Source organism: Gopherus flavomarginatus, chromosome 10 (genome assembly GCF_025201925.1).
Source record: "Gopherus flavomarginatus isolate rGopFla2 chromosome 10, rGopFla2.mat.asm, whole genome shotgun sequence".
Taxonomy (NCBI): domain Eukaryota; kingdom Metazoa; phylum Chordata; order Testudines; family Testudinidae; genus Gopherus; species Gopherus flavomarginatus.
The window spans coordinates 30001992-30025444 of NC_066626.1; the positions used below are offsets into that span (position 1 = coordinate 30001992).

Below are 23453 nucleotides of genomic sequence, written 5' to 3' on the forward strand. Positions count from 1 at the left end.
TTGCCCAAGGAGAGTGGGTATCAGGGTGACAGACATTTCAGTAAGGAAGATGCTGGAAAGCTATGAACACCATAGTGCTGGCGCTCCTCATCTTACTTTCCCACAGCAAGGGGAAGCTCAGCACTTTCTATCCCACTGGATATGAGTTTCGGTTTTCAGACGCATCCCTCCTTCCTGATCCAATTCTGCCTCTTCCTTTTCTCCCTAACTGAAGAACCAGAAGCATGCAGATTCTCAAAGATTGTCCCTCCCAGGTTCTCTGGGCTGTGTTGTGTCTGCAGCTGTAAAAACCAAATAATTCTGTAAGTTGAAAGGTTTGTTTATCCCTTTATAGCTTTTCTCCATGCATATGACTGAAATCCCTCATGCTACTCTCATTTTCTTTCAGATGCTTCTATCCTCCATTTTCTGTAGACCTGACAATGGTCCCTCTCAGGGTTGTGGTTCTGTGACTCATGGTGGAAGGAACTAATGTAACTCCATGATGAAGCCAAATAGTAAGTTGGTAGCCAAAATAACACTAACAAAGAATGGGAGAAGAATAAAGGAAAATGTATGTCTCTATGAGAGTGACTAGTAATCCTGAATGCCTCTAGTATGGGTTTAAATGTGACACTTTAAAAGTGCCTGATTTTCAGAGAGAGCCGAGAACCCACCCTCTGAAGCTCAGGTTCCTTTAAGATATCTCACAATGGACATCCAGAATCACTAATTCTTTTGGAAAATGTAGGCCATTGAGACTGGAAGTTATCACTGACTGGGGAGCAAGGTGAGTGGGAAAGTAAAAGCAGGGATCAGTGCTGCAGGGACTTGGGCACCTGTTTAGAAGAGCTGCACTGGTCAGCAAGGGAAGTACCTGCTCCTGGGCAGATGTTGGCCTGATGCCGGAAGTCATCTCCTTCACCAACCAGCATGGCCACGAGATGCTCTTCTTCCTGTTCTTTCTACAGCCAGAAGATTGGCACTCCTGCTTGGTTCTCCTCACACAAGGGGCACAAAGACACATGTAGGAGAAAACATAGAAATTGAAATTCTACTGTCTTCACAGAACAAACAGCTGTTCCACCAAGGAATTTAGAAGATTACTGAATTTCTTTCAGCATTTAAGCTGCCTGAGCCACATCTGTCTGGCTTAAACATTTTACAAACAGTACTACAGTGTTTGCACAGCTTCTGAACACTTAAAGCAACAACTATTAGGGTTGTAGTTTCCAGGTGTTGCCAGGTGTATGTATGGAGCTGTTTGGCTTATGGAGCTGGCAAGATCCTCCACTTCCAAGATCTCTGAAGCAGAGAATTTCCTTTGGAAGCTTAAAAGCTCTGTAGGCTGTCTGCACAGTTTGTAAGCTCCCTCAGAGGAATCACAAACTATGGAAAGTGCAGATCACTTGGCTTATCACTCCTGAAATTGGCACCCTACTTTTGGAAAAATCGTCCTATGCACTAGAAATTGGGGCATAATAAAATACTGTAATTAAAATGTGAAATTTTTACGCCATGTCACTTTTAAGATTTCACTTAACAAACATTAAGAAACTCGTCCAAAAGTGAAAAGGCATCATGTTCAAAGTCCCTTATGTCAGAAACCCATCATCTGGTTAACATGAAACTTTTGACAACAAAACAAAAAAACCAATACATACACAGATAAAATCTGCCTTAGTACTAAGATCAACACAAGCCAAAATACATGAAGAGAGGAGTTGAGTAGAAAATTTAGATGGCGTTTAAAAATCAGGTTTATAATGCAAAGGATGGTACAGCCTTAATTATGGAGTCATTACTGTTTTCTACCATCTAACTATACCTTATGCATTTTATATGCAATAAATGTATACGTGATCCAGCAAACCAGACTCCTAAGGCCAAAATGTCCAATAATTGCGCCTGTAAAGAACTGTGGAGCCTAGCTGCTTGTGATGCTGACTTCAGTAGGTTGCCCATCAGAGATTTAGCCCATAGTCAGTAAGGGTGAGATTTTCAAAAGTGCTCAGCATTGGCCAGACTCTGCTCTCATTTCAGCAATAGTAAAAACACTGACATCAACAGAAGCAGAGTTAGGGAGGTGCTGAGCACTTTTGAAAATCCCACCCCATATCTGTGTAATATGCTCAAGACAAAGGGCAAGTTGTGTGGTTGGGGATGTGGCTACCCACTCTTTGTTTGTTGCACATGGGGACATCTCTAAAAACTGAATGTTTTAGAAAATTTTAGTTTATAGAAAGTACCCCACCCCTGACCACTGTGCTTTTACATTATTCTTTCTTGTCTCCGTGGGATACATGCCAGAATTGAAAAGACCCTATTTTGCCTGGTATGAAAGAAATGCAGGAACATCAGCAATTGTGCACTGCTACACTCAGGCTTCTGAAAATCCTCAGTTGTGATTACCTTATCTTAGTAAGCCAATTAAAGCTAATGTTGATAATATAAAAGGCTTGAATAACTGCAAACGGTTGTAAAAGCCTATGTGAGGCATGTCCTGTGTACCCCAAGCAACTGCAAGAACTGCAGTTATCAATGGACAAAATAACTGTACATCCTGGCTCTCCATAACTCTATACTTTATGCATGTACAAATACTCATTTTATTTATCTGTGTTTTACAGGTGGTTCCTTTAAGCAAATTACCTAATTTCAGGGACAGGCACTGGAAAGATTCCAACATAATGTGTGGCTGATTAAACCCATCAATTTCTTTATAGGTTCCAACAGCCGTTCACACATCTATACCACCACTACAAGTCATTCATAGTATTAGTTTCTCAGAGTCTCATCCATGTGTACATTTAGTTACAGAAAAATGCAACAGTGAAAACATTCATAATAAGCTACGAAAGAAATATTTGAATATAGCTACCACCTTTAGAAATAATCTGCTTGATAGCATGGAAGACGATAAGCCCATTATTTTAAAGCACTTGAAGAAAATGAACAGTACCTTTCACAGATACTTATGCACTAATTGTTAAGGGATATATGATGGCTATAAACTTGCTAATTAAGCATGAGTGCTGTCACAACAAGAAAGACAGAAATTCTATCATCTCAAAACATACATGACTTTTGAGTGCCACACTGGCATGCTGCACTACTATGAATGGGAAAGGAGTGAGTGAAGATCGGTACAAACTTTTTAAAAGTCTTAAGAGAACAGCCAAGGGCAAGGAATAGGCAGCAACACTAAACAGACTGCGGACAGATTATTGCTGGATTAGTAACATGAAGTCACAAGCACCTGCAGGTTTAAAAAAAAAAAAAGTTTCAGAAAAGCCTCCACAAACTTTAAGGGCCAGAATGTAGCAGAAAGTCACAGGTCTCCTGTGTTGTTGGACGCACAACTCCTACTAGTTCTCCTCAGAGCAAGAACCATCCCTTCCAGTGGTATAATTTTCTCCCTCTGTATCTCTCCCACCATCTGCTTGGCTAAATCCAATGGCTGCTCTCTTGGGCAGAGAGTTTGTGTCCATGAAATTGCTCCCAGCACTCCTTTGAGTGCAGGGCCTGTGATTATACCTAATACTTGACTAGGATGTGTTGGGGGTGCATGATAGCTTCTTATCTCTCTTCTCCTCCTGAACATCTATGCAAGCACAGGGTACAATCCAGACCTAAGACCTCTATCAGAATATTTTAAAAAACCTTATACCCTCAAGCAGGACTGAATAAAACAGAAAGATCAGTAAATAAGTACCCAGAAGAGAATAAGATGTCCCTATAACCTTTAACATACAGGCCAGATCTTCAGCTGGTAGAAATTGTTGTAGTCCTCGGGGAGAGGAGGAGGGTTCACAGAGTCTCGGCTGGATAAAAAGTGCTTTAGTGTCTGCCAAACACATTCACGGCTTTTCAGAACTTTTGCTGTAAGTTTCATGATTTATGACATGGTTACCATTACTCCTTCATGACTTTTCCAAAAATGTATCTTAATAATCAACCAACACAACCCCAATTATAATTATAATGTATTATTTCAAAATAAGACACACTCTTTTCAAGAACCTCTTTACTACAAAACAACCTTCTTTGATCTAAAAATATGTGACAACCTCCTTTAATAATGCAAATATTTATCATTAATGTAGTCTAACACACTGGAGCTAAAATATAATCCCAGGAAATAAAAGAAATTTGGAGACACTCATTCTTTACACATTTTCAAATGTTGTTAGCAAATCATTTTTCCAAGCATGTAATGTCAGGCTCCAGAATAATTAATAAACGCTACTATAGTAGAATCTCAGAGTTACGAACACCAGAGCTATGAACTGACTGTTCAAACACACGCCTCATTTGGAACCAAAAATACACAATCAGGCAGTAGCAGAGACAAGACACCCAAAAAAAGCAAATACAGTACAGTTCTGTGTTAAATGTAAACTACTAAAAATATAAAGGGAAAGCAGCATTTTTTCTTCTGCATAGTAAAGTTTCAAAGCTATATTAAGTCAATGTTCAGTTGTAAACTTTTGAAAGAACAGCCATAACATTTTGTTCACAGTTATGAACATTTCAGAGTTACGAATAATCTCCATTCCCAAGGTGTTTGGAACTCTGAGGTTCTACTGTATATTGATATAATAATAATGAAATCTGTTTATATGAATGCAGATCTGAAAATGCAAGGCAGAGAACCATGCTATACGTCCATAAACAAGACAAACATGTTCCTATAGTATCTTAACAAAGCCAGACTATGTGTGATGTGAATTCTAATGGAAGCCAAGGCGGGTTTAGTTTTTCTGTTAGGTCTTGTTTTAGACAATATTTAAAACTAAACATCTTGTGAATGTAGTCCTCCCGAAAGCTGTTTGATTGACAGGTCTGGAGATGAAATCCTGTGTTTTGTCCCAGAACAGACATAGAATGATCACTGGCCCTGAAAGCCACTGCCTAGCCTTTCTGCTTCAATCATAAACTAGAGGGAACACCTTTAAGGTAAAAGCTGTTCAATTCCCATGCCTACTCAAGCCTTAGCTACTCTTCTGAGACTGCCAACAAGGGTGCCAACCAGGGTGGTGGAGTGTGATGTGCTTACTTATCAGCTAAAGCAGCAATTCAATTCACACAGACCATCAAAAACCATCAGGTAGTAACAGATTTTAGTAACTACTGGTTTGGCCTGGACTGAAACCATTAGACTTGGGGCGAAAGGCTATATAATACCACATTGATAATTCTCTGAGTCATCTTGTATCATCTTGTGTCAATTTATAGCATCCCCATGTATTAACCCAGATTGTCTCCCATAAGGTTGAGGGTTACTCCATATACGGATCTCCCTGATCTGTTATATTCCTGCATGGAAGGGGCTCATTCACATCCATGATACAATCTTCTTCTCCTATACCCTGCAGAAGCCTCACCCTGGGACAACGTGCACCCCAAGCTTAAAGAGAAAAGATAACACAACATATGGTATATTTAAGAAGTACCTATGTGAAATGGATCCATGCAAGGTATATGTATCCAGCATACCAGTGCAATACAATCTGACTATAGCTTCAGAATCAAATGGACCACTTTCCAGGAAATATCCCAGAGGTTCATTCTGGCGGTTGCAGTATGTGACATTAAGGAAGGAGGATATCAATGTGAGGACTGCTTCATTGGATCTCTGAAGGATCATGGCCTCTGTTGAGATCCAATCCACTTTCTGACCAATACCGCTCTTACTTACACCTAGCTCCTAATTTTACTTATGAAATTATGTTAAAAATGGTGAAATATTTGAAACACAAAGAAAGCATTACAGTCTTAATATCTCTGCTGTAATTGTTCCTGAAAAAAATATGCAGTCCTGGGTGCTTGAGGAACCACTTCTCCCACAGTGTCCATCCAAAGTTCTTCTTCACACAGTGCACAGTCGACTTGTGGAACTCCTTGCCTGAGGAGGTTGTGAAGGCTAGGACTATAACAGCGTTTAAAAGAGAACTGGATAAATTCATGGAGGTTAAGTCCATTAATGGATCTTACCCATCCTGGCTAATAAGGGTGTCCCTAGCCTCTGTTTGTCAGAAGGTGGGGATGCTCTGTCAGGAGAGAGATCACTTGATCATTGCCTGGTGGGTTCACTCCCTCTGGGGCACCAGGGGGCTCTGCGTTTTAATTTAATTTTAAGTGAAACTTCTTAAACATTTTATAAACCTTATTTACTTTACATACAACAACAGTTTAGTTATACATTACAGATTTACAGAAAGAGACCTTCTAAAAACGTTAAAATATATTACTGGCACATGAAACCTTATATGAGAATGAATAAATGAAGACTTGGCACACCACTCCTGAAAGGTTGCCGACCTCTGATATAAGTATTTGGCACTCAGGTTAAATATGCAAAGAGTTGAGAGAAAAACACAGGGCGTAAGAGAGTGCAAATAACATGATCCATTTGCCTAATCAGTAAAAAGCGACACTTTACTAACCTTTCAAAAATCATTTATATTGTTCAGTTCCAAACTGAACCTCAACATGCATTATGAAAGATATCTAGAGTATTTACATTTTAGAAGTAGTAAATATTTCTAACAGTGCAGAATCTGGCCCACAATCTATAAATATCAAGCATAGAAATTAGCATAAACTTACTGTAACAACAAGTAGCTCTACCTATTTTCTTGTAGATCATTTTTTCTACCACAAAAAAACACCACCATATTTTGGCTGAAAAATAGTTCAAACTAATGCACTTCTGAAAAGGTGGTTAGAGATTAACAAAATAGTGTGAAATGGCTCTTCTGACTATTTTTAACTATGAGAGCTCATTTAAATCAAATATAAAAAGACACCATAAAGTACTTGGTTATAAACTGTATTATTTGCAAGGGCACTTACGGAGCATGAATGATTTCTATTGTCAGAATAAACGTTCAACAGAATACACAAAAGCATGTGATGTTGTTTAAAGGGAAATAAAGTAGCTCTCAATTCCAAATAAATGAAGGCAAAGACAGAAGTGTGCTTAAGCACATACAGAAACAGTGCTATTTTGATTACACGGGGCAAGCTCAAAGCAGAAAGGCTCTCTGTTTTGCCATTTTCTCTTGCTTTTCTACAAAGCCAAATACTAAGTACTTGGGTTACAAATCTCCTTTCACAGTCAATCCCACTTCCTTTGATGTTCACCTCCTACGAATGACACACAATCTAACAACCACCTGCCAGACCTGAGAAAAAGAGAATAGTGGTAGATCTAACAAACCTGTACCACTGGTTCTGGCCAAAAAGTTAAAACATTCTGTAAATGCAAACAAATTATACTATTTGCTGATGTCAAAAGAGAAAAGGTGGAGGAGGGAGGGGAAAAAAGAGGAAATGACCAGAGAAAGAGCCCTTAGTCATCTTGACTTTGTGTAGTGATTTCAACTGAGGGTTGAAATTAGAATTCTCTGCTAGGTTTTAAGAGCTATGCAAGAGGCTGTAAAATACATTTTAACAAATCATTGCATCACAATAGTTGGGAATGGACAGACTTATTGAATCCTTCTGCAAAGGCAGTTTATACTCTTCACCAACCCCACAACAGAGAATATTTCAGATGTTAAATTTTTTTTAAAGCTTATATTAAAATTATCTAAAACACGGATTAATGAAAAAGTTTCTATTCATCTAGGTATAATGCTTAAATTATCCAAAAGTAGCAAGTTTGGTTTAAAAAGTCATAAAATGCATATAGTTAATAATCTGCAATATCCCAAATTGAGGATCTTAACTGAAAGGTCAAGAAGAAGAGATGCTGGCAGAATGGCTGAGGTCTTTAAGGAAGAGTTGAAAAGGAATTCAGTGTTATACCAAAAATTGTATTAACTTTTCCAACAGTTGCGTGCAATCATTGCAGATGATATGATCTTATTTTAGGGTAGTCTCAAATATTGGGTGATTGATGTAACATCGCCTTATGGAAAATTCAGATGGGGAAAAAAACCCATTGGGTCCAGCTGCGGCAGGACCCTGACAGAGGATGAAACAAATACTAAAACTGATGCTACACTTGATTGGATGTGTGCTTGCTGTTTGTTACCTGAGTTTCCCATCAGGGATTATTGTGGGATCCCCAGTTGCTTCAGAGGATCATATAACAACAGTGTGTCCAGAGTAATTTAATCTTATCTTCATTTGGTCCAGAGGATTCTGAAAAGCAGCAGTGAAAACTAAAATGACTCTGGGGAGTTTTCACCCTGCTGCAGCTTGGGAAAGCCATGAGAAGCAGCCAATGCTCAGGAGACATCATGGAACAGCACTGCACTCGTTTATACTTGATTCCCATTTGAAAGGTTCTCTTTGTCACCCATAAAAGATAAAACTGACTTTTTGCATAATAAAAGCTTAGATGCTGAAGAAGTCGATGGCCCTCACCTCAGAAATCTTCCAACTCACCATGGCCTTTTAGGTTTTTTATGCCTCACCTTAGGATCCTCTCTACCCACCACTGAAGGTTACTATTCAACAGCACACCACACACAGTTAAGGAAGTGTATCTAACTGGAATTGTACAGGGAGTGTATTGAATCAGAATAGAATGGTCCAAATTGGAATGTGCCCAAGACACCAGCATTAACAATACTGCAAAATGTACCACAGAAATTTTAGTCACCACAGATAGGGATGGTAAAAGAAACTAGAAAGTTAGACTACGATAGTGGTATTTGAGCTCCTGATGCCACAGCCTGGACCTTGATTTTATATCTCATCATAACAAGAGCACAAGGTCTTCTACACTGATGTACTGTTTGGCTCAGTATTGGCTGAGAGTCTACTGAATCATCAACATCATTGCCTGCAACACTTACATTTTCTCTAGCTGTCTCCCAACCAAATATTCTAATCCTGCTCAGTCCTATTAATCTTATAAGGTATGGTGAGGGAACATCTTCAGCTAGTATGGCCGAAAGCAGTAAATAACTTCCTCCATTCTTTCATACCATATTTGTAAATAAATGTATTTTAAAAAAATCATTTGCCTTTAAGCCTGGACACCACGCTTTAGCTAGGGCAGGGTTGGGCAAACTTTTTGGCCATATCTGGATGGGGAAATTGTATGCAGGGCCATGAATGTAGGGCTGGGGTTGGGGTGCAGGAGGGGATGTGGTGTGCAGGAAGGGGCAAGGGGCTGGGGTGCAGAAGGGGGCTCAGAACAGGAAGCTGGGGTGCAAGAGGGGGTGCAGAGTGCGGGAGGGGGCTCAGGGTAGGGGGTTGGGGTGCAGGATGGGTACAGCAGGAAGCTCAAGGCAGGGAGTTAGGGGGCTCAGGGCAGAGGTTCAGGTGTGGGCTCCAGCCTGGCACTGCTTACCTTGAGTGGTTCCAGGGTGGCAGTGGTGCGCAGCAGGGTTAAGGCAGGCTCCCTACCTGCCCTGATCCTGTGCTGCTCCCGGAAGTGGCTAGAATGTCCGGCAGTGGCTCATGGGGGTGGGGCAGCTGGCCCCGCTGCGTGCTGCCCTCGCCTGTAGAGACCACCCCCAAAGCTCCCATTGGTCGCGGTACCCCATTCCTGGCCAATGGGAGCTGCGGTGGGTGATGTCTGCAGGCAAGAACAGCACACGGAGCCCTCTACCCCATCCCGGGGCCGCAGGGATGAGGTGCCAGCTGCTTCCAGGAGTGGCGTGGGGTCAGGGCAGGCAGGGAGCCTGCCTTAGCCCCGCTGCGCCACAGGGCTGGTAATCCAGCACGCCAGACTGAAAGCCCTGATGGGCCAGATCTGGCCCACAGGCCACAGTTTGCCCTCTCCTGAGCTAGAGCAAATTTAAAAGTTTATTAGCATTACAACTGAGGTAAAACACCCTGAAAATAAGAGTTGCAAATAGGAGACGATTACATCCTTAACTGTAACAACACTAGCAGACACCACTATAACAGAATTATAGCCTCTTTTATCAAGGAATACTTAGGGCTTGGCTACACTACAGAGTTGCAGCGCTGGTGAGGGGGTTACAGCGCTGCAACTTAGGATGTGGCCACACTTGCAAAGCACGGCCAGCACTGCAACTCCCTGGTTGCAGCGCTGGCTGTACATCCGGTCGAGCCTCGGGTGTAGGGATTCTAGCGCTGGTGATCCAGCGCTGGTCAGCAAGTGTGGACACCCACCAGCGCTTTTATTGACCTCCGTGGTATAAGGAGGTATCCTGGCATACCTTAGAAGCCTCTCTGGTAATCATGCACACTCCACTGCCCTGGGCTCAGCTGACCCCTCCTTTAAATGCCCCGGGAATTTTAAAAATCCCCTTCCTGTTTGCTCAGCCAGGTGTGGAGTGCAATCAATCATTTAATCAATCAGCGACCATGCCTCCACGCCCCAAACGAGCCCCAGCATGGAACAATTGCGAGCTGCAGGACCTCATCAGTGTTTGGGGTGAGGAGGCTGTGCAAGCACAGCTGCGCTCCAGAAGGAGAAATTATGATACCTATGGGCAGATATCGCAGTCCTTGCTGAAAAGGGGCCATGAACGGGACGTGTTGCAGTGCAGGGTCAAAATTAAAGAGCTGAGGAGTGCTTACTGCAAAGCCCGTGAGGGAAATCGCCGCTCAGGAGCTGCCCCCACAACCTGCCATTTTTACAAGGAGCTGGATGCCATATTTGGCTGTGACCCCACTGCCAATCCGAGGACCACGATGGAGAGTTCAGAGCAGGGAGATGTCGGGGAGGGTGTAGAGGAAGCAGACAGTGAGGCTACTGGCATGGAGGGAGACACCCCGGGGTCCCAGGAGGCATGCAGCCAGGAGCTCTTCTCAAGCCAGGAGGAGGCTAGCCAGTCGCAGCAGCAGGAAGTTGCTGGTGAGGAAGAAACTGAGGAGCGTGCTCGGGGTAAGCAGATTTTTATGTTTTGGGAGAGGAGGGTTTGGGTTATGGCTGCCTGCATGCATGCCTAAACGTGGAATAGCCCATTGATTTGCTCTATCACGTCTCTGTAATCTGCCTCGGTAATCTCTTGAAAAATTGCGGCCAGAGCGTGCGCTATGTGCTTTCTCAAGTTTATCGGGAGAGAAACCGTGGTCCTTGTCCCGGTCAGGCTAACTCGTCCGATCCACTGTGCAGCAAGGGGTGGGGGGACCATGGCTGCACACAGGCAAGCTGCATAGGGGCCAGGGTGGAATCCACATTGCTGTAGAAGACCCTCCCTCTCTTCCCAGGTAACACGCAGCAGTGATATATCTGGCAGTAGGAAACCCTGTTGAGAATTTAGGGATACTTGAGTGCAGGGCGCCAGGTTCGTGGTCCCCCCCCCCAGCCCTGCGGTGCGTTCCGGTCTCCCCTCCCCCTTCCCAGCAGGCAGCCAGCCCCGCGGTGCGCTCCAGTCTCCCCCCCCCTTCCCAGCACGTAGGTAGCCCCGCGGTGCGCTCCGGTCTCCCCTCCCCCAACCCAGCACGTAGCTAGCCCCACATTGCGCTCCGGTCTTCCCCTCCCCCTTCCCAGCAGGCAGCCAGCACAGCTGTGCGCTCCGGTCTTCCACCCCCCTTCCCAGCATGTAGCTAGCCCCGCGGTGCGCTCCGGTCTTCCCCCACCCCCCTCCCAGCAGGCATCCAGCCCCGCAGTGCGCTCCGGTGTTCCCCCACCCTTCCCAGCAGGCAGCCAGCACAGCTGTGCGTTTCCCCGCCTCACCAGCAGGCCGGCAGTTACGCGGACCCCCCCCCCGCCAGCAGCTCGCCACCTTCCTGTTCACTACTGTCCCCTGTGCAGGACACCAGCTACCTCCTGTACCCAGTGCAGATAAACCCCAGTGACCCATCGGTCAATTCCCCGTCCCAGGTGCACTCGGGGCAGAAACACTCACCCCATTGCTCGCCATGACTTTCAGCTTCCCTGGCCTCTCTGTGTTATGTGAGGTATGTGGGAAGGATGCTACAAAAAGTCTAAAAACTCCTTCACTGTGTGATAATAAACAATGTAGCCTCTGTGTATTACATGGTTCTATCTTTGTTTTTTCTAGTGACCTTGACTAATGCAGCCGGATCACCGGCCTCACGTCGCTTGCAGAACTTGAGAAGAAATCCCAGAAAATCAAAAGAAGAATTGATCAAAGCAGTTATGAATCACTACAACAGAGAAAGTAGGAAGACGCAGGAATGGAGAGAGAAAATGTATGAATGGAGAGAGAAAATGTATGACTGGAGGCAAACAGAAAGCAGGAGAAAGGAATTGGCAATCAAAAAAACCTCAAAGCAGATGATAAGCCTCCTGGCTCGCCAAACTGAGTCTTTCGAGTCTCTCGTAGCCATGCAGGCAGATATGTACCGTGGTAACCCACAGCCCTCCCAAAGCTCTCTTTCTTGTTCCCCAGTATTTGCACAAAACACCTTTCTCCAGCAGCCAGTTTCTTATTACCCCCAGCTGCCCCCAACACCTGTACGATCACCTACCAGCCCTGATAACTATAATTCTTACCCTGTGCACTCCACCCCCATTACCCTGCAGCATAGTAATCCTGAAGTGCAGCAGACATTGAACAGTAATCAAAACAGGACATATTCAAACCTATGAATGTACAGTCCACCACCCTAACCCCCCTGGCCTTTTATGTACTGTACTTTGAATAAAGGATTTTATGGCTTTTACAATACATTTTATTATTGCAGGAAGTGGTAAATATTGTACCCCAAGGTAGAACAAAGCACAGGAAAGGCACCAAACATTACTGTTGGCTCTCAGCATCAAATTGCTCCCTTAAAGCATCTCTAATCCTTGAAGCCCTTTCCTGGGCCTCCCTAGTAGCCCTGCTCTCTGGCTGTGCAAATTCATCCCCTAGGCGTCGAACCTCGGAGGTCCATTCCTCACTGAATCTTTCACCCTTCCCTTCACAAATATTATGGAGGGTACAGCACGCGGATACAACAGCGGAGATGCTGCTTTCCCCCAAATCTAGCTTCCCATAAAGACACCTCCAGCGGGCTTTCAAACGGCCAAAAGCACACTCCACAGTCATTCTGCACTGGCTCAGCCTGTAGTTGAACCGGTCCTTGCTCCTGTCAAGCTTCCCTGTATACGGCTTCATGAGCCAAGGCATTAAGGGGTAAGCGGGGTCTCCAAGGATCACAGTGGGCATTTCGACGTCCCCTACTGTGATCTTGCGGTCTGGGAAAAAAGTCCCGGCCCTCAGCCTCCTGAACAGGGAACTGTTCCGAAAGATGCGTGCATCGTGCACCTTTCCAGGCCATCCTGAGTAAATGTCAGTGAAACGCCCACGGTGATCCACAAGCGCTTGCAGAACCACGGAGAAATACCCCTTGCGATTAACGTACTCTGATGCCAGGTGGGGTGGTGACAGAATAGGAATATGCGTCCCATCTATTGCCCCTCCACAGTTAGGGAAACCCATTTCTGCAAAGCCATCCACAATGTCCTGCACGTTCCCCAGAGTCACAGTTCTTCTTAACAGGGTGCGATTAATGGCTGTGCAAACTTGCATCAGCACCATTCCAACGGTGGACTTTCCCACTCCAAACTGGTTCGCCACCGATCGGTAGCTGTCTGGAGTTGCCAGCTTCCAGATTGCAATAGCCACCCGCTTCTCCACTGGCAGGGCAGCTCTCAATCTCGTGTCCCTGCGCCGCAGGGTAGGGGCGAGCTCAGCACACAGTGACATGAAAGTGGCTTTTCTCATCCGAAAGTTCTGCAGCCACTGCTCGTCATCCCAGGCTTGCAGGACGATGTGATCCCACCACTGAGTGCTGGTTTCCCGAGCCCAAAGGCGCCATTCCACGGTGCTGAGCACGTCTGTTACTGCCACAAGCAATTGAGTGTCTTCAGCGTCAGGCGTTTCAATATCATCGTCTGACTCCTCACTGTCACTTTGCAGCTGAAGGAATAGCTCCACTGCCATGCGTGATGTGCTGGCAACATTCATCAGCAAGGTCCTCAGCAGCTCAGGCTCCATTTGTAACAGAGATCTCAGAAATCGCGCTGCAGACTCACAATGCCGCCAAACTGCTCGGAATGTGTAGCAAAGCACCACGGGGCGTTGGAACAGGAAGTGGAAAGACCCGCACACTTCCTTCCCCTTCCCACAAGCCACAGCGCCAAAATGGGACGAGGTGCTCTGTGGGATAGCTGCCCACAATGCACCACTCCCAACAGCGCTGCAAGTGCTGTAAATGTGGCCACACTGCAGCGCTGGTAGCTGTCAGTGTGGCCACACTGCAGCGCTGGCCCTACACAGCTGTACGAACACAGCTGTAACTACCAGCGCTGCAAAACTGTAAGTGTAGCCATACCCTTAGTGTGGTTGAATACTGTCTAATAGATATTGTACCGTGCTTGATTGAATATGTTCTCCTTGTAAAAGTTTCTAATAGTTTTTGACACAGTGTGGTCCCCTAAAGCTACATTTTACTTCTGATTCATACTGACTGACTGTAATCCTAATACACTTATTCAAGGTTACCTAGCAGTGAAGTGCAAAGAGCTCTAGGAATGAAAATGCAAAGGCAGAAAATTGAACACAGATCTGCTCTCTCAGAAAAAAAAAAAGTCAAATAGGTTAACAGAGAATATCTCAAATCAAAAATCTGAGAGTGATTCCTTTAATAAATGTTGCTATTAACAAACCAGTTCTGTTAATAAATATAACTGAGAGATGACATATTTATAGGAATTGATTCATTACATGAATAAACATAACTAACATGTCCAACATTTCAGCCATGACTTCAGTTGTGACAGAGAGGATGATAAAGGCAATCTTACAAATATCCAAATTGGATAAAGACCGTTGAAGAAACAAAACTGTTGGTGGCTCCTTTCTTTAGAGTCTGAAGTTCATGTTTAGTAGATCAAAGATATTGCACATTGTATCTAATGTAAACTATTTTGGGTCATATTCACCACTGCCTTGAAGCTTGCAAGGTAGAATCCACATTTATATCTGTGCTGAGTGAGTGCAAAGTGGGTGTAAAAGGCTACCAAATCAGAATGACAGTGCTTAACCACCCACTTGGCACAAGTGTAAATGACTAGACAAGGTGCAAGGCAGTGGGCAGGCCTTGTATATGTTAAAAAAAGCCAAGATGAAAAACAATATTGGCCATGAAGGAGAAGGGTTAGCTATTCAAGGGTCTGATCCAATTCTCATTGAATGCAATGGACTTCCCCCAGTGACTCCACTGAGAATTGGATCAGGTGCTAAATAATCCAGATTAAAAAAAAAAAAAAAGGCCATGACCATCTGGCACACATATTAATTGTGCAGTGACAAAAAGTATGAAATCTGACAAAACAGAACGTAAAGGACAAATAAAGGATTGGCTATAAAATTAGCCATTAGTAATGCCAAAAAGTCTTGACCTATTCGTGCTTATTGATTTTCACAGTATATGATAAAAGAAAACATTTTACAGACACATAAACAAATGCTTAAACATCCTTCTTGTTCTCCAGCCACATCCTCACATCTTGCCCTGAGTTGCGGATGACCTGTGAAGCAAGAGAGAAGAGTAGCGCACTTGTGGTGGAGAACTCAGACTGCATCTGACCTAGCAAAGATTTTGACAGGTCAGACTAAAGGTTTTTTAGAAGTCTTCTGTTGTGGCTATGAAGGAGGCAAAGAAAAGTTTCTTTGTCTACACCATAGCATCTGCAAAATCTCACTCAGGAGATTGCTTCTGGGGGGCAGAGGGCCTGGTTAATCTGTGCTGTCTCAGCTTGGTGGCTGACACAAGCGTCCCCTTTAATGAGGAAATCTTGTTTCTTTTCAAATAGAATTGTGTGGATCCAGACCAAACTTTATGTGTCCGGAGAGGAAAGGGGAGAGTCTGCAGAATAACAGATTGAGAAGACAAATACTAAATCCTCTGTGCCTGAGTTTTGGCTGGTTTCTCAATCTGAGGTGCTAAAGTGGTGAAAGCACCTCATGCCAGCTCCTGTGCTTGGGATCCAAGCCCAGTCCTATCTTGGCTCTTGAAGATCAGTTGAGAAGAACTGAGTCCATTGTTGGTGAAGACTGTCAACATTTCTTTTGGGGAGGACAGAGTGGGGGTGATGTCCCGCCAGGAAGCTTTTCTATTTGACAGTGACCATGTGGTCCATTCTTACCCAACATGTGATCTATTTTTAACATGCATAATGTTAAGCATTTGCAGAATCAGGCTCTAAAAAGACCAAAAACTGATGAGGGGAGGGAAATGGAATGTAATATACACACAAAGGAGCCAATCCTGTTAACACTTGCACACTTTAATGGGAGCTAACGTGAACTTTTCAGAACTTCAACGGGATGGCTCATGAGAGTAAAGTTAAGTATGTGTGCAGGGCCTTACACTGTAAATTCTTTGGTGCAAATTCTTTGATTTTTTCATATACGTTTTAAAAGCACTTAATGAAACAGGTACCTGAATAGGTCTTTTTGGTATTAATTAACAATGATAATAATTAATACCCCATTTCTTTTTTAAATATGTATTTAACACATAGGGAAACTGAGATACAGAGACAGAACCAAATCCTGTTGATGCCCTGTCCTGTGCTTTAACTACAGGATCATGTATGCACCTGATTCTGCTCCATTAAAGTAGGGTTGCCAGCTGTCTGGTTTTCGACAGGAACGCCTCGTCGAAAAGGGACCTTGGTGGCTCCAGTCAGCACTAGTCCCTACCTATCCTGGCATGGCGCTGTGCCCCAGAAGCAACCAGCAGGTCTGGTTTCAGGGTGAGGGAGCATGGGGTTCCGCATGCTGCCTGAGACCCACTCCAAACCCCCTCATCCACTTCAAACCCTTCAGCCCCAGCCCAGAGCCCATACCCCCTCGTGCATCCCAACTCCCTGCCTCAACCTGCAGCCCCCTCCCACACTCCAAATCCCTCGGCCCCACCCCCCAGCCTGGAGCCCCCTCTTGGACCCCAAACCCCTCATCCTCACCACAGAACCCGCACCCCCAGCAGGAGCCCTCACCCTCTCCCACACTCCAATTCCCTGCCCACACTCTTTGCCCCAGCTCAGTGAAAGTGAGTGAAGGTGTGGAAGAGTGAATCACCAAGGGAGGGGGAATGTAGTGAGTGGGTGGCAGAGCCTCAGGGAAAGTGTGGGGCAGGGCTAGGATGTTCAGTTTTGTGTGATTAGAAAGTTAGCAACCCTATACTAAAGTCAATAAGAGTTTTGCCACTGGCTACCTGAAGACTAGCCAGGAGGCGGAGAAGAGTCCTGAGAAATAACAATTCTGTTTTCATGCATACCATTGGGGAAAAAAATGAGTTACAAAATATAACATATAAAACAGAATGTCTCCTAAACAGAATGTTTTTCAAAGTTATCCCTAAAGTATCATCTGCTCTTTAACCTCCTTATTACTACATTGTCTAAAGTTTAAAATACATGTAGCTCAGAGACTTCTTGCAAATTATTCCAATTCAAATCCAACTGTTTCCCAACATGTCAAAACAAAGTTAAATAATAAAACTAGAATTAAATAACAAACAGTGAGACAGAAATATTAAAAGATTAAGACAAGAAAAGATACATAATTGAGTGAGACTGAAGTAAAATGGACAGTTGATGAGACAAAGCCTGTTCTAGATGATAATAGCTGCAAAGAAAGTGGGTCTCATGTCAACAGTGATGAGACTCTTTCAAAAAAGACAGAGGAAGCCAGTGCTAAAACTGTGGAAATAGGGAAGAAGATAGACAAAGTCTATGTGCTCTATAGCACCACAGTGTAGACACTTCCTATATCGATGAGAGGGGTTTGTCCATTGATGTAATTAATCCACCCCTCCATGAGGTGGTAACTAGGTTGACTGAAGAATTCTCCCACTGACCTAGCGCAGTCTACACCAGGAGTTATGTCAACCTAACTATGGCACACAGGGCCATTCCTACCCATACACAAACTACGCAGCTGCCTAGGGCACTAGGAAATTTGGGGCACCCTATGCAGCTGCATGCTGCATCCAGCTCCAGCGGCCTGCCCGATCCCCTGGATGGCTGAGCTGGCCCCTTATGGGCTATGCACAGCAAGGCCCATGAAGCTGTCTCAGCCCCTGCCCCTGCTCTGCCCCACCTTGTCTCTTCCCGCCCCCACTCTGCCCCTCCCTCCCAACCCCATACCCTGAGCTATGCGTCCTGGGGGACTACAGCAGGGTCAGGGTCATGGTCGGGCCCACCCTGCGCTCATTGGGTGGTGGGAAGTGGAGCGATCGGGCCCCAGCCATGCTGCGAGTGCTGGGAGGTGGTTCCCCCTCTTTCCCCAAACCTGGGAACCGGGGGAGCGGAGTGAAGCAGGTTGGGGCTAGGGTGGTAGGAAGTGGAGCAACCCATTAGTGTGGGGGTGGGCCCAACTCCTGCCGCCTCCCTGCACTGGCTGCTCCTGCCTCCCAAAGCCCTTGGGCATAGACTCCCACCGCAGAGGCCTGGGGTGCCCCCCCCCCCGGAGGCCCAGGGCCGGCCCCCCTGCAGGGGGGCTACATAGGGCACCACAATCTCTAGGGATGGCCCTGATGGCACACAGATCACAAGATCTTTTACAGCCTGTGCAATGTAACTAGGTCCATCTAATTTTTGAGTGTCGCCCAGGTTTGAGAAAGGCAGGAGCAATCTGTTACATGATTTTAAGCATAAGGAAGGAATTTTTGAAGTAGATCCTGAAATAAATGGGAACCTGTGGACTGGAGCAAAAAAGGAAATTCAGCAGACACATACAGATGTTCTGCTGAACAAAGCAGAGATGAACCAAACCCAGAACATGAAATTCAAACCCTTCCAACTCCAGGGTATTGGGATGTGCTTCCAGGGCAGATCTAGGGCTGTCAGCCCTTCAGAATTGCCCCGGAGTCTCCAGGAATTAAAGATTAGTTTTCAATTAAAGGGCCCTATCTTCCGGTTCGGATGTGACCAAAACCTCAGAGGAACAGCAGGGGAGAATTCAGCGCGGCCACACTCACAGCCCAGCCCCATCTGAGCCTGCTCTGGCGGGACCCACACACCGTCTGGGCCGCTCAGGTGAGGCGCAAAGGTTTCAACGTTTCCCATCCACAGCAGCTGCAGACACCTCCCCGCTCCGAGGCTCCCCGGGGCCAGAGTCCGTCCCCCTCGAGCAACAGCCGGAGCGCGACCTGCGGCCGAGGCAGTTGCTAGGGGACTGGGAGCCTGAGCAGCCGCACAGCTGCCGCGGCTGCGGACCCCGCCCCTCCCGGCCTTCCCCAGCCCGCCTCAGAGGCGGGGCCGCCCCTTCCAGACCCAGCCAGCCGATCGCCTCGGCCCGGCTTCCCGCTGCTGCCGTTCGCAGCCAGGCGGAGAGGCGGGCCCCGCGGCGCCGGCCCATCCATCGGCCCGGGCTCGTGGCGTCTCGGCTGCCGGCTCCAGGTTCCGACGCGCCCCTTCAAACGGTGGCGGGGCCGATGCAGCCCGCGGGCTCCCCGCTGCGGCTCCTCTTCCTCCTCTCGCTGGCCAAGGCGGCCAGGGCGAGCGGGGCGGCGGCGGGAGCAGGTAACGCCTGGGGCGGTCGCCCCGTGGGAGGGGGGGGTCTTCAGCCATCCCAATGCAGCCGCAGCCGCGCGGGGCCCAGCAGAGCCGCCCTGGGCCGACGGGGGTTCCGCGAAGCCCCAGGCTCTCGCCGGTCGCCCCTGTCCAGGGAGCGCGATCCGCCTGAAGCGCGAACCCGGGAGCCGCCCAGCGGAGCGGGCGTTTGGCCGCTTCATGTTATTTCTTGGGCAGGGCAGCGGGGGTACCGGGCATACACGGGGGCTGAGATTCCGCAGAGGTGGCTGGGACGTGCCCCACAACAAAAGCTGTGAGAGAAACTTAGGTTCTGTATAAAAATCCACGTGAAGCAGGTTTGTGCCCCCCCGCCCCCACCCGCACACAGGTTTTATGAAACGCACCGCACCGCACGTTCGGTGATTCACATTGTTAGTACAGTCATTCTTCAGAGGTAGAAAGACACACATTGTCGAAGAGAAAAATCGGCAGTTCTGTAAGTAAAATGTAATAATGGAGTCTCCTCTCCACTCTTAGCTCTTCGAGCATCACACTTTTTATCTGCCCTTAGATGCACCCTGGCCAGCTTATTTCCATTTTCACCATTGAACCAGTTGCACAGTTTTGACCAACCAGTGTAACTGTAAAAAGACTGACTGGACTGGACGGGGCAGGAGTCCTGGCTTTTGACTCATTAAAGGCCACCAGGAGAATTTTCAGCCTTCTAACTTCTGCAGACTTTCCACTTGTCTGTTCTTGATCTCTCCCACCTATTTATACAAAGTGAGCCAAGATTTATTCAGAGTTTTAGCAAGGAATATTGCCATTGTCACGTTTACAACAAGCATAAGATGTGAAATTGTGGCTGTATGCTCATTGCCTTTACTTGTGATGGAGGGACCCCTTTGGGAGATCTAAAATTCAAGTTCTAATAGAACTAGTAGAAAATAAAAGTTCCAGCCCAGTGTCTAGGGAGGTGCTATCCTTCTGCTAGCTTTATAAAAAACCCAACTCTAATGTTTGCTGTTTTTCTTCTTGTATTGACCAGGTAGGAAATAGCCTTACTATAATTATTCCAATCAAGGTAACTCTGCCAGAGGTAGTGACTGGGGCAATGTCTACACTGCCAAGTTTTTTCACCAAAAGTTATGCCACTTTTATTAAAGCACTTTACTGAAACCGCTGTTACATGTCCACACTATGCTCTTTGTGTTGCTGGAGCACATCCACACTAGCAGTTCTTTCAACAGTGCACTATAGATAGCTATCCCTCTGTACAACTGGCCACAAGATGCTCATGGAAGGGTTTGCAATGCCTCATGGGATAGGTACAGAATCCCTTGATGCAAGTTTCTCAGTCTCATTGTTCCATGGGCATCCTAATAGATTTCCAGCCATTACGTGTGACAGGGTGGATGTGTGTGTGTGGAGGGGAAACAGACCGTATGTGCTGGGGGAGAGTGAGTGTTGGCATACTATCTCGTAAGTTCAGTAACCCAGGGGAAGCAACCAGTCCTGAGGCACGGGGAGGGGGAAACCCCGACATCAGCCCCTGCCTTCCTCCCTGGCTCTGCACAGCTCAGAGTCTGTCTGTCTCTCACACACACACCTGCCTGGCTCTTGCATTCAATGTGCGAGACAGCAGGAGCATCCTGCATTAATGGTAGGGTTGCCAACTGTCTAATCGCACAAACCCAAACACCCTTGCCCTGCCCCTTTCCTTGCACCTTCTCCAAGGCCATGACCTTGCCTCACGCCTCTGAGTCCCCAGCCCCACTCCTCTCCCTCTGTCTCTCGCTCTCCTGCACCGTCACTTTCACTAGGCTGGGACAGAGGGTGGGGGTGCAGGCTCTAGGCTGGGGGTGGTGGAGGCCAAAGGGTCTGGAATGTGGGAGGGGGCGCTGGACTGAGCCGAGGACAGGGGTTTGGGGCGTCGAGGGGGCAAGGGGTGCAGGCTCCAGGAGGGAGGTTGGATGTGGGATGGGGCTGAGGTTGGGGTGCAGGAGAGAGTGTGGGCTCTGGGAGAGAGTTTGGGTGGGGGTGGAGGCTCTGGGCTGAGCTGGGGGCTCTGGGCTGAGCTTGGGGCAGTGGGTTGGGGCGCAGGAGAGGGTTGGGGCGTGTGTGCAGGTTTGCATGTACGCTCTTGAAAATTCGCCCCACAAATCAGTTAGGGATATTTATACTGTGAGGTATGTATCTAATCTTGAAAGCAGTAGGGAGTCTCTAAAATTTCCATGAAGCAAGACAATGGAAATGATTGATTAGACAAGTTGCCAATGCCATTAGGACGGCTAGAGACAGCTAATTACCATCACCACAAGGTGTTATCACTGAAAATTATGTTAACATTCAGAACATGTAGGAGAAATAATTTGATTATATATTTTAATATACTATTTAAAAATAACAAAATTACACTTTCTCCGCTTCAGATAGGTTATGATGTTAAAACTTCTTCAACCAGCAGCAATATCGTGTGGTAAATGACTATTTTAAAATTAAAAGCCTGTTTTCCTCATTAGACTTCTACAGTCAAATTCACCATTGGTTTAAGCACTGGAGTTACACCTACTTATGCCAATGGTGAATTTGGCCCATGGGCCTTATCCCAATGCTATCAAAATACTAGCACAAAAGCCATTTTTTTCTAAATGTAGTAAAAAGCCAAAACAGGCTAGAGACAGAATGTTCCAAAGTGCCAAAGTGATGTAGGCACCTAAATTCCATTGAAAATAATTGGGATTTAGGTTTCTAAGTGCCCAGGCCATGTCTGAATTTTCAAATTGGGCTCCTAAGTCATTTCAGAGCTTCTAAAAATATTTACCTGTAGCAGGTTTTTGGTGTCAGACTTTCTGCAAGTTGCTTATGTCCTCTGGAATATCGAACTACAATACAACAAAAGCATGAATGGAGGAAGTGAACATGTGCCCACACTTTGGGCTGGTCTACACTATGGGGGGAAATCGATCTTAGATACGCAACTTCAGCTACGTGAATAACGTAGCTAAAGTCGAATATCTAAGATCAGCTTACTCACCCGTCCTCACCGTGTGGGATTGATGTCCGCGGCTCCCCCTGTCGATTCCGCAACTCCGTTGGGGTTGGTGGAGCTCCGGAATCGATATAAGCACGCTTGGGGATCAATATATTGCATCTAGATGAGACGCGATATATCAATCCCCAAGCAATCGATTTTAACCCACCGATACGGCGAGTAGTCTAGACGTAGCCTTTGATATGCACTTCATTTAGTGTTTTTCTTTCTTTAGATAAAAACTGTAGCCATTTGAAGGAAATGGACGTCATCCAAAAACCAGATGCAGATTGTTACTGTTATATGCAAAATGGAACAATGAACTTAAAATATATTTGGTCAGCTCTTCAGGTAAAATTCTGTGTTTGGAGCTTGCTTCAGATTTTTAATATGTTACATGTTTTCCCAGCAACCAATCTGATCAAGATATAAGATATCAGGTGCATCTCAGTATGAAATCAGTCTGAGGGTTGCATAGACAGAGCCTAAAAGAAGCATCTTTTAGTGGCATGCTGCTTTCACTTCTAGTGTGGCTGACTTAGTAGTTTGATGTCTCTTATTTGTTGCACGGATGGGGGGCTTTATTTCTTTGCTGAGAGGCAGAGAAATGTCAGCTCAACTGTGTTGTGTGTATTGGATGTTACATGATGACTTTTTGACAGCAAAAACAAAAACAAGAACAAGGCTACATAATATCAGATGCATATTTCCAATACTGACAGCAGTGGCAAGGGTGCACCTTGTAAGATATTCGCCTTGGGCTGCAAAGTACTAAGTCTCAACTACTATTGAAAGCACCAGAAGCTTAGAGCATCTCTTTAACCCCTGTGCTAAAGAGCAAGTTCAGGATCTTCTCCTTGGCTCCTCTTCTGAGGAGTTGACTCCCTAGGTAGGGAAAGAAACAGTTTCACTTCACCGCTGCTGGAGGAATGGGCTTCCAGGTGTAAGGAACTGGAGATTCCTCTTCATCCCTGCCCAGAACTTTTTTCTCCAGGCAGATACAATGTGTATGGTCATCTTTAT

At 45.9% G+C, this 23453-nt stretch overlaps 2 protein-coding genes across 7 annotated transcripts in view; one reads left to right on the forward strand and one right to left on the reverse strand.

Annotated features, from left to right (window-relative positions):
• Window positions 1–23453, reverse strand: part of NAB1 (NGFI-A binding protein 1) — a 314417-nt gene that overhangs the window by 57983 nt on the left and 232981 nt on the right. The window lies entirely within an intron of this gene.
• NEMP2 (nuclear envelope integral membrane protein 2) overlaps window positions 19179–23453 on the forward strand; it is a 66452-nt gene continuing 62177 nt past the window's right edge. For 4 of the 6 annotated variants that reach the window (XM_050916378.1, XM_050916377.1, XM_050916376.1 and 1 more), the window contains exons 1-2: window positions 19179–19405; window positions 22666–22781. In XM_050916378.1, the coding sequence (XP_050772335.1) occupies window positions 19318–19405; window positions 22666–22781 (204 nt within the window). In that variant the 5' untranslated portion in view covers window positions 19179–19317. The remainder of the gene's footprint in view (window positions 19406–22665; window positions 22782–23453) is intronic. The other 2 variants (XR_007768337.1, XM_050916374.1) reach the window with 1 other exon arrangement.